General features: G+C 40.0%; 1 protein-coding gene across 1 annotated transcript in view; it reads left to right on the top strand.

Moving 5' to 3' along the window:
• The first annotated feature begins 848 nt into the window (after positions 1–848).
• The window catches only part of ncam2 (neural cell adhesion molecule 2), a 163,355-nt gene continuing 152,150 nt past the window's right edge, over positions 849–12,053 (top strand). The window contains 4 exon segments of the mRNA XM_058393724.1: positions 849–1,043; positions 1,046–1,104; positions 1,106–1,163; positions 1,165–1,252. Of these exon segments, the coding sequence (XP_058249707.1) occupies positions 960–1,043; positions 1,046–1,104; positions 1,106–1,163; positions 1,165–1,252 (289 nt within the window). The 5' untranslated portion in view covers positions 849–959.

Here is a 12,053-nt window from a genome sequence, read left to right as displayed (position 1 = left end):
CTGAGCCATGCTGTTATAGAAAATTAATAAACTCCTTTGGGTCATTCAGATTCAGAAATTCCACAGCGCTGTGGGATAAGGGTGATTAACTCACACAGGAACTTTCTTCATACCAACAGCCAAAAAGCTCATAAAATAAATCACGGTATATTTACTGTATGAATCACACAGGACACAGAAGGTCAGGACTCTATTTATGTAATAATGCATTGAAAGCTGGCAAATCAATTTCTGTAATGTTCAGACTTTGTTCCGTTCCATCTAGCAGTCTTTCCAGCATATAGTTGTGCACATTTACCATGACTTGTTACACAGGATACATACACAAGTACACAAGTTCATTTATACCATGTATCTTTTCAGTACCACTACTCCACATTCTTTGAGTTTGCAGTTAATTGGTTCATTTATCTGATGAAGAATTTTATCCTTGGCACAAGTGTATGACATTTTTTCAGCTTTTTCATTGCAGGTTGAATCAGCTTTGTTGATTTGTACAGGCTTTCCTCCTCTTGTAGCTCCACTGTGATGATGCTTTAAATAGTTTCCTCTTAATGTATCAGTGCAACATTCTTTTAATGTGTTGCCACAAGCCTTGTCTTGATAGAACCCTAGTTCCTGTGGTTTAAAACCCTGCTTTGCGTTCACATTCGTCAACTTCACTGCTATTAAATTAAAGTGCATGTGTGTGAACTGGGGTCACATGGTATGTGTTGAGCACTTGGTCTTACGTTGCTCTACGGTTCTTCTCTTCTGGATGGTATATCAGTGTTCATTCAGTGGGCGTGGCTATGTGGCAGAGGATTTATCACTCCAAATTCCAGTAGACAAGTTGACTTGTGAGATATACGACTCCTTTCAAGACGAACCAGTAATATCTATATATATACCAGAAACAGAAATGCCGCACTGAGTAAGGAATCAAACGAATCAAATCTTGCACAGTTCGATTCAGTTGAATGGTTAGTTTGAACGACTCGAAACGGTGGCAACTGAGGCTGAGCTCGCGCTGCCTCTCTCCAGTGGCGGATCTTGACGAGTGCGCGCGCGCGCCTCAGCAACGGACGCGCGCGAGACGGCAGAGAAGCGGGCGAATCGAAGAGCGGTGTTTTTTTCCCCCCTTCCTGTCTCCTCACGCACATACAACTCACTTCGAGCAACGGACAGCGGTCGTCGGTCAGCACGTATCCCTCAGAAACAATGATTGGGAAGCTGCTCTTCGTGTTCGGCTTGCTCGTCAGCGGCAGTGAAGGTACGGTGAAGTGATGCTGAGGTGACTGGCGCGCGTGGGAGCGTTTGGGCTAGTCTGAGTGTGCACAGAGTGTGTGAGTGAGGGCTGAAAAGGCTGTGTGGAAGAAAGGAGACGCCACAGCAGCGAGGCTTAATTTTGTTTCGTGGCGTTTTGCAGTTCGGGCACGTCCTGTTGGAGAAAGCGTTTCTTTTGACAGCTTAAGCCGGGCTTGTTTAGAGAGCAATGCCACAGTATTCGCACTTGCTTCTAGTGCATGAACACGTTGTGCATGAACACACTCTTGCAGAGGATACATTTAAAGTCTCCGGTTCGAGGTGGGTATTTGCACCGGGAAAGTGCTCGAAATATATTTGCTTGTTGCGATGTGAGATCAACTCGCTATGAGTCAGATGTTTAAATGGAAATATCTTAAATCTGATGTGGTTTGATGCAGGGCGAGCATTTGGACAGCAGAATGTGTTAACCCGTCCCTCACCGCCACTCTCACGAGCGACTATCCACCACTGATCTCAGTTCACACTGCCCCTGTCATTAACTTGCACACTTCTTGGTCCGAGTCTGAGCGCTAAGTGAGAGTGACATGGTGCTCTCGCGCTGCGCTGATGGAGTCCGCGTGCACACGGGTGTGTGTGTGTGTGTGTGTGTGTTGCCTGCTGGGACACACTCCGGTTCTTTCCACACGACAGCAGGTGGAGATAGAGCACTTTATACTGACCAGTAAGCATACACGCTAAGTAGGCAATGTCTCGAACCGCACGGTACCGCACTAAATAGTAGGTCTACGACTCTCTCTATATAAAAGAAAATCCTTGTGTAGTGTGAAAATACATCCAGAACCGCGAGCTATCATACTGAAACTCAGCACTGTAGTAACACTCATACTACAGGAGCACCTCTTGTTGGTTGGCTGGACCTATAGACTACAGAGAATTTCAGAAGTAATCAGGAGAATCAGAGAAGATAGTGATAGTACCCAAACTCTCAGAAAAAAGGGCACTCGGATACACATTTCCTCATCAGTAAGGTGTTACTCGACATCTGTTGAATCTATAGAATGTAAACGTATACTCTGAAAACTAATTCGCTCCCATTTATATATTTTAAATGGGTGCATCAAGCGCCCCAGATTCGATCCTGATTCCTCTCGGAGGACTGGCCGTGCTCAATTGTCCTAGGTGTGCATGTGGGTGTTCTGGTTGCCCTGCGATTGACTCACTATCCAATTGGGGTGTGCGCCGGCGTAGATGATCGTGGAATTAGGACCTGGCTCAACCGTGACCATGACACTTTCCTGAAGATTAGAAAATGTATGATTGATAAAGTCTATAAAGGTACAATATATCCATGTTTCACCAGAGTGATACATATCAGAGGTGCAAATTAACCCCCCCTTAGTTTTATGTTGCACTAGGGCTGGTCAGGGGTATTATGGAATGACATATATTACCTGTACATTCATACATTCACAATTACTATAATTGAATTGAAAAAATCAGAGAAAAGGTTTCAGCAACCTCAAACGTAAGCAGGCCAGGTTTCACTGTTTGTTCATAAAAAGGTATTCATTTCATATTAGTGTAACACAGAAGCAGTGAAGACAACAAACACTGGACCCCATGTTCCAGCTTGCTATGCAGTGGTACGGTGCTGTTGTGAGTTATGGCAGCGAGTCAACTCAACTAATTTGCGATCTGTAAAATGACTAGCTTGATGATGAATGTTGGGATCATAAGTATGAATGTTGATGCTTTGGAATCAGTTTGAAGCAGAGTATACACTGTCTCTTTAGCTAGATTTGAAGCAAGGACCAATTCCCAATAGTGTCATTACCAGCAGGTAGTTCAACAGCATTGTGGGTAAGCCATTAACCAAAATGAATAGAAACCATGTTTAATGAAAGAAGTTTAAAGTAAAAAGTCAACTAGAATCACATTACTAACTAAATCTATGACTATTAAATATTATATGATATTTCTAAAGGTTAATCTAAAAATTGTTAAGGTTGGAATTTTTGCAGCAACGACAATCAATATTACAGGTTAGTAATTTTTATGAAAGTGAGAAATATGACGCATCATACTGAAGGTAAACATAGCGTATGATAGCCTATGTCATTTCCTGCTGTTCCAGGCTTAAATGTGTCTCCTAGTTGGTTTCTGAATATGCTGCCAAAAGTAGTCTGGTGTAGATGTATATAGACAGATCATGGATCTTAAGATGTCAGGGTGACCTTATTAGATGTCAAGAGCTCTTTATTGTTTTATTGATGAAGGTCTTTAGTCATTGGGAACATTTTAAAATATCTAGTAATGCATAACCTATGGGACTTGTAGTCGTGAAGACATTTCAAGGAGCTGTAAATGATTTAAAAGTATGTGGACTGCTGAACATCACACCCATAATGTGGTTCTTCCCCAATACGGTAACAAAGTTGGACACACTCAATTGTATAGGATGCTGTAGCACTACAATTTCCCTTCACTGGGTCGAAACCTGTTCCAGCATGTACACAAAGTGAGATCCATAATGACATGGATTGCCAAGATGGAAGAGGAAGAACTCGAATGGCCTTCACAGAGCCCTGACATCAACCCCACTGAACACCTTTGGCCTCCACACCTGACTTATGTGTGTGACCTTACTAAGGCTCTTGTGAGTAAATGGAAAAATCCCCACATGCTCTAACATCTAGTGGAAGGCCTTCCCAGAATAGTGGAGGTGATTATAACAGCAAAGAGGGAATACATTTGTAATGGGATGTCCAAAAACACACATGAATGTGATGGTCAAGTGTCCACAAAATTTTGTTTCTGTGAAATTCAGGAGGAAACATTTCTCATTACTTACAATTATTAAGTTTTAATGACCCTAATACTTTTGCTTATGACTCTACTTGTTTGCCAAAAAAACAGCTATTTGTGAGACGTAAAATAAAAAAGTAGGCATAGATAGATAGATAGATAGATAGATAGATAGATAGATAGATAGATAGATAGATAGATAGATAGATAGAGAAACAATTTGAACTGGGCCATGGAGTGTGCTGAAATGACTATACTTGATCTTTTCTCTCTCTCACAATCTCCGTAGTGATCAGTCTCAACCTGGATTTCTCTGAGAGAGACATTCACTTTGGACCACTTGACTCTCAGGTCGTTGTTAATGTATGTTGTCGAGGAGCTCTGTCCATTTAGTTTAAATGAAGATCACTGTGATGAATTATGTGCTGTGCCAGTCTCAGGGGAGACAGTCCATCGTGGTGTTAAATGCCGTAATGAAGGCATTTCTCTAAATCTCATTCGCACTCAGCAGCAGCAGGAGCAGTCATAAATGCCCAGAAGCAATGTTCATGTGTGAACACTTAGGTGTGTCACCTGGCAGTAATGAGGAGGAAAGTGTCACTGGTGCTCTTTTGGAGCTCTAGTTTGGTCCCAAACGAGTGTATTAAAATTGTGTTTTTTTTACGCATGACCTTTATACAGACCCTGAACATACATTTGTCTGTTTGCTTAGCTGAAATCAGAGTGCTCTGTGCGGTAATAATGTGCCACTGTAACGCCCCAGCCACCACTTCTTCAACCTTTTAAATAGTTATTTCTAACAAGTCACAGTTAGTGCTAATTAAAAAGTTAAGCTTTATGTTCATACACCGCTCAAAAAAAATGAGTCAGTGCTTGTTTGAGCCACTAACACATATCTCGTTATAATGAATCACTGGGTTTGTCTCTTGTGAAATTCATTTTTAATGAAAAAATGACTAAATGAACTGCACGGATTCCATGTACCAATCAAGCACACCTATCAATGAGCTACTTGATGTGCGTAATTGTCTCAAATCAGATCAGCTCTCCTGGTTGGAGGGCATTATTTTTTAATTTAGGCCTGTCGTGTGACTAACATTTTAACGTCAGTGTTCCCAACTGGCTAATTATCTGTCGTTTAGCAAGCTGCATTTATTTTGGTAACACTCTGATATGTTGCTCAATTCAGTGTTATGCCAAGTGAACTCATGAATATTTAATGTCACATCCAGAAAATTCACCAAAAAAAAAAAAAAGTTGTTTAATAAGAAAATGGCCATGGCAGCCAAAATGTTATACTCATTCCCAGCTTTTTTCAAACGAAAAGAATAAATAATGTACCATCTTAGATAAGTGCATTAATAAATTCTATTTAAACAAAGGAACTGATTAATAAATACTAGTGTTTTCATTATTTAAATACAGATGTGTTTTTACAGTTTAAATATATTTATGTTAAAAATTTATATGAAAAATGGTTGGTTCCTTGGTTTTACACAGATTCATCAGCTCCCTTTCTTCAGCTAGCTACCAAATTCCTAGATAGACTGTCAGTAAACTGTAAAAAAAATGAAAACCTTTCATATTAGTTTTTAGCCCGTAATATCACAGGTCATCTACAGTAATTGCATGAGTTATGAAATTTTATCCAGAACATTCACTTAAAAAGTTGTTTAATAAGAAATTGGCCACAGGCAGGCAAACTTTTACACTTATTTCCAACTTGAAGAGAATAAATAATGCAGTTATTATTAAAAAACTTTATTTAAGCAAAAAAAATTTTTTTGGGTGAATCATTTAATAAAACCAGATGTCTTTTACAGATTAAAGATATTATGTCCATTTCCAGAGGGAACTACAAAACCTTGACCACCATGACTAAGTGTTAAACAAAAAGAAATATTCTTACCACTGCTCTAATTAGAATGCACAGCGATCTGTTCACTTAAAGACAATTCTTCAGTTTTTACACATATGCACAGTGTGCAGCTGTTATCTGAACATACAGGCCAGATTTACAAACGCTTATTTTTCTGTCCGTTGTGGCCTTCCATCTACACTGAGACGGCGAAAAACTTTTTGAAAACACTCTCCAAAGTGGATAAATTTGAAAACGGAGGTTTTCGAATGCGATGACGCATTTTGTCATGTGACACAGTCATGTGACCAATTCAGCAAACATTCAGAGCCAGAAAGTCAATAAACGCGGCGGAAATGACGCAGGTCGAAGCATCTTACATTTTACTTGTGCAGTACAAGGACGTTTTCAGATGTTTCAGTGTGGACGACCAACTTTTAGGAAAAGATTAGTGTAACATAGACAATGCTACAGAGTTGCTCCAGGAGACACTAAATCTCTTCATCATTTTGTCCATAATATATGAATTCTTACTCAGCATAAGGTGTTTCTTAGCCTTGGGCTAATTTATTAAACAGCTCTCCCTCCCAGGGTGTGATCGTCTCAAATGATATCATGAGCTGATAGTGTTACCTGAAAATTGAAATGTCTCTTGACAATGTTCTTGACAAAGCAGCAATGCTTAGAAAACTGCCACACTTCACATGCCATTTTCCTAGGATAGCAGCAGCAGGAACCCCAGTGTGAAACCCACTTGTTCCGTGAAACACACTGCTGTGTGTGTTAATTAGTTTCTTGGATAATGGTTCATTGTGCAGTAAATAAAAGAGGAACACCAGCCTAACTCACAGTTTAGGTTAGGTATTTGACAGCAACAACTGAAACGATTCATTGTTGACAAGTCTCAGAACAAATTCACTGCCTGTTTTTGATGCTTGGGAAGAAAGAAAACTCATCATCAATGGATATTCGAACAATTAAAAGAAAAAGAAGAGAAACTTGGCAAATTACTGTGAGGTCTGTCAGGCTCTTTGATGCACAGAGATGGAAAACACAGCATGTAAGTGTGGCACAGAGGATAGAATCTGGCTTCAAAAAGGAGATGAGAAGAAATCCTGGTGATATACAGTAAATTCCTTAACCAAGTAGTTGCACAATCTGGTAATATGTCAAACCTGATGAAATTTGATTACACACAGGATTAAACTATGTCAAGGAAATTACAGTTTTTGACTGTGAGGAGCAGCACTGCTCTGATGGAGATTGGAGAATGCGGGCAAAACGATTAGAAACCAAACAGAGAAACAAAATTATATCAGTAGGTCAGTTAACAATTAGTTTCTTTTTCGTTTTTGCAAGAGAAACTAAACTGTTATTAAGATCATGTGTGAATATTTGAAGCTTGGATTAATCAGCTATCTCCTAAACTATAGTATTTATTAGCTAGCTAGCATTCAGCTTTGTTGCACTTTATTCAACATTGTTATATTATAATCAATTAAAATTTATTGCAGAATCACTCACGGACCTGATGGTGATACCTTTTACCTCTTGAGTTATCTACCGATCTCATACATAGCCTGTCAGTATACTGTAAGAAGTGATACCTTTTGTACTAGTTTGTAACCTTTATTATCACAGGACATCTAAACTAACAGGCACAGATGGACTGGCCATCAGGTGGTTTGGTTATGATTGCTTCAGTTATCAATTTCCTTTGTGTGTGAAGAGAAAGTGCCAGAAGCTTCTGGTAATTGTGAAGATCTGGAGAGGTGTTCTGAGAAAGCCTTGTGGTATAAAATAGCCAAGATATCTAAATATAGCTAAGTACTTCTTTTTTACATTGTTTTGTCTTTCAGAAAATGTACTACTTAAATGAACTTAAAGGCAACTGCTAGCTGTCATGAAATACTAGCTACTGAAATTAGTCCTGATCCAGTGTTGCTTTGACACGACAGTTAACAACCAAGTTTACTAGTATGTAGCCAGGCTTCATTTGTAATGCTTCACCTCCATGGCTTTAAAGTGTTTCTAAATTTTCGTTTGCACACCTAGATTTCTGAAAAGGGAGCACCAGTGCTACATACCTAAAAATACTCACCGATCAAGTCAATGCTTTATCAGAGACTGAAGATGAAGGATTTAGGATATTAACCTTTAGCCTAGAGAAAGAAGAAGCTTTTATTTATTTGTCACATATACATTACAGCACTGTGAAATGATATCCTTCACATTTCCCAGCTTACTAGGAACTTGGGGTCATAGCTCAGGCCCAGCCGTGATACAGCACCCCTGGAGTAGAGAGGGTAAAGACCCGTTCTCAAGGACTTCCAATCAACAACCCAGAGCATTAACTGTATGAGTCACTACTGCTCTTTTGCTTAGTGTTTATTTGACTGCTGTTGTTTATGTGGAAGCAGATCATAAGCATTTGAGGGTCCAGCACAGGAGAAACGATATAGTAACCACGCCCTATGTCACAATACTGAATCATGCACTTTCATTTCTTTTATTTTGGATGGTTGTAGGGTAAATAAAAGCAAATTCCCATCTGCCTCTACCAATAGCTAGATGAGGTTTAGTAAGATTTGATTAGGATGATTTATGATTTGGCGATTTTTGGTGATCTATGATTTAGCGTGCTCCAAGAACATTTTATTGCTGTTTTATATGTAACTTGCTGCTGTTTGCCAGAGCAACAGTGCATTCATCAAGCATTTTTAAATCTTTTTTGGAAGCCGGGATGCTGTACCGTAGTGATAGTAGCTCTCAGGTTTGACCGCAGTAGGCTACCGTGAGCCGTACACTCCTGCTGTGCATGCAGTTCAGTAGTCCAGCGCATGCGAAGCACACAACACAACTGTAATCACAGCCGCAGAGCAGTAAAAAATAATAAGCCTTTCATTGATTTTCATTATGTTAGCTGTCCTAAAAGAAAAGACTAGAAGGCATGTGCTATGCAGAGTACAACCATTTGTGTTGATGTTCATTCTTTGGAATAAAGCCTGATTTTATTATTTTTTTTAATGCTTTTTAGCTGGCAGTCTCTCATGCTGAGCTGCTTGGACAGCAGACGCTAGGTGCATCTCTAGCACCTGGGAGACGTGTGTGCCAACAGCCCTGGCAGCTTAACATTAGCACAGGTTGACATATGTGCCAGGTTGAAAATGAGTGGCTTAGCCACACATTTATTTAGGCAAGCACTGAATAATTGCAGGACGGATCTGAAATATAGATGTGAAATTCAGACACTACTTCAATGAATGGAGCACAGGAGTTATTTCAACGCCCTTCAACTCACTCCTTGTACCCCCCACTACACCTATTACAATCTACCAGCAATGCAGTGGAAAATAATATATTCTGAAAATATGCCTGCTGTTAGGCCAATTTAATATTTTCTGCACTCTTCATTTACTAGGGGAAAAAATGATAATAACACAGCATCTTGTGCTTTCAAGTATCACAAGCTCCAAGCAGGACTGTAAGTATCCCAATACTGTGCCCACCTGCCGCTATATACATACATGAGATGAAAGCCTTTTTCTACTTGAACAGCTCTCCTCCTGTATTTTTAGACGTCATGTAATTTAACTTTTATAGGTTGTCCTATAAAAGACATGTCAAGAGGCTCATGGGAAATTGCTGGTGTATGACTTCTTTCTGGGCGTAAATCGATTGTATTATGTGGTTAATTGAGTGAACGGAGCACCACGAAGCTCGTGCAAAAACGCTGTTACCCCCCTGCGAGACTTCCATATGAAAATCAATTTGATGAGGTTGTATCTTTGCGTTGTACGTTGGCAGAGAAACAAAGTTCATTTTAATGAGACTTTTCTTTATTCATCCCCACTAGCATGAATACAGCATCCTCTAGTAGTCCTGCCAGACATTTATTCATAACCTGGATGAACTCACACACCTTAAGAATGACATTTTTTTATCAACAGTGAGGCATGTCATTGATTACTTTCTAATAGACAATTCTTAGCATGGCTGCTTGAAGGTACAATAACTATATAATTGAACTTCAGCAAACAGGATACGTCATTGGCAAGCTGAATAGCAATTTATTTTTACAGATGCAAAATTACCCTGAAGGAATTTGGTATAAACTCAATGTGCTTGAAATTTGTTAGGGTTTATTTTTCCAGAGCTTATTTCCAGGATCCAGCGAAGTGATTTATAGCGCATTAGGAACTAGTGCCTTACAAGAATAGTCTATAGGAGAATGTACTTCTATAGCACATACTGTATACACATACACGTTTTCTGTACTGCTTATCCTACACAGGGTCATGAGGAAGCTGGAGCCTAGCCCAGGGGTGTCAGGGCACAAGGTAGGGGGAAACCCTGGACAACCCATCCCAACACAGGCAACAATCACACACACATACCAGAGATGCCAATAAGCCTAACAGGAATGTCATTGATATGGGGGCAGGAAACCAGAAAATTCAGAGGAAATCCCCTAAGCACACACAGGGCGGAGGCAGGAATTGAACCCCCAACCCCAGGGGTGCAAGACAAAAGTGCCAAGCACTAAGCCACATTTTCCCCCACATGTACTCAATTAATTAAAATGCTAATTCTATTTAAAGTTTTCTCCATACTAATGCAATGGTGTGGAATATTTTAAGCTCAACCAGTCCATCTCTACAAGTAAATATATATGAAGATGAATGCAGATCAGTAAGGCAGAACTATTGATTACGAGTAGTCAGCTACTCTCCAAGGCTTCATGCTAGCAGAGCAGCCCTCTTTCTTCCACACCTCACTGCTGCCATCAGACAGAGACTGACAAGCTAAGAGGATTGATGTTGGCAAAAAGAGGCCAGTGGACAATGTGAGAGGAGACTGAGAAATTTGTGCAAAATGGAAGCGGAGAAAGGCAGCGCTGAATAGAGAACACCCTGAAACAGTCACAGTAGGATTTAGAAGCTTCACGGCTCCCCGGCATTAGTAACTACGCTTGCACATTCTCAGGCACAGCCAGTGTCCTTGCTTATTACAGCTTTAATGGACATAAGCAGGGACCTTCCTCATTGACATGAACCACAAGCTAAAGCTGAAGATATATCTAGTGGTATGAGCTATTGTGCAATCTCATGCTCTCTGTCTCTTTCACTCTCTGTCTTATGCACACAAATACACACACACACACACACAAACACAATGCCTGAAAGAAAGCCAGAGGGATGTGAGGCCATTTTCATAATGTCTAAAATGAAATCACAAGCCTGGCATTTTAGCCTCCCAGTCCCAGTTATTATGAAGCATACATGAATAAATCTTCTGCTCCCCCTTTTCCTCCTATCATGTAGTAGCACAATTTAGAGAGTACATTCTCCTCTGCCCCTGTGATTTTCCTGTCATGTGTTGACGCAGAATTAGAAACCAGCATATGCACTTTGTACCCACCCTCTTGTTCAAGGCCTTGTCTATTAAAAAAAAACATCTTTCAGCTCTAGAATTAATGCATCTATAATTAAAAGCTTCCTGTACAGGCTCTTGGTAAATTCCTGAAAAAATATGGTGATTGTCACCATAAATTTCACACGTGAAAGCTAGGTCTTGTACTCCTTTCGTGTTTAAGGTAATGTTTAATGAATTAGCTACTAATGGGCATTCCTGAAGAGAAAAGTTCAAACATGCATGCGAAAGCCATTATCTTCATTAGCGTCAAAATATAATTAAATAAAGCAAGGCTCTAAAATGAGCAAAGAGCAGCCAGATTTACAGTCATTTATAGACACCTACCCATCCATAGTGAAAATATTGAGCTGTTGAAGCAGCTCTCACTCAACATGATCCAACTGGTGTCCTTACCATCATACCATTCTGGTGTCCAGTTACCCATTCACAAAAACAGCGTGGGTGTAATCTCATGGTATGTGTTACAGTGTACACACAGCTGTATTCAATACTCTGAGCACCGTGTCAAAAAACTCAGAGTGAGTTTGACCCTGCTGCGCTCCCTCGAGTCTCCTTGTAATTATAGCCCGAGTCAGATCTGTCGGCTCCATCTACAGGAACGATGTTTGTCATTGCGAAGTGACCCCCAAACTTATATCTAGCCCGCAATGTGGAGCCACAGCAATGACATTTAAGACAAACATCAATTGAGCTTTAATGTAATGAA

The sequence above is a fragment of the Hemibagrus wyckioides genome, linkage group LG06, assembly GCF_019097595.1.
Source record: "Hemibagrus wyckioides isolate EC202008001 linkage group LG06, SWU_Hwy_1.0, whole genome shotgun sequence".
Taxonomy (NCBI): Eukaryota; Metazoa; Chordata; class Actinopteri; order Siluriformes; family Bagridae; genus Hemibagrus; species Hemibagrus wyckioides.
This window is presented reverse-complemented; position numbering and strand designations above follow the sequence as displayed.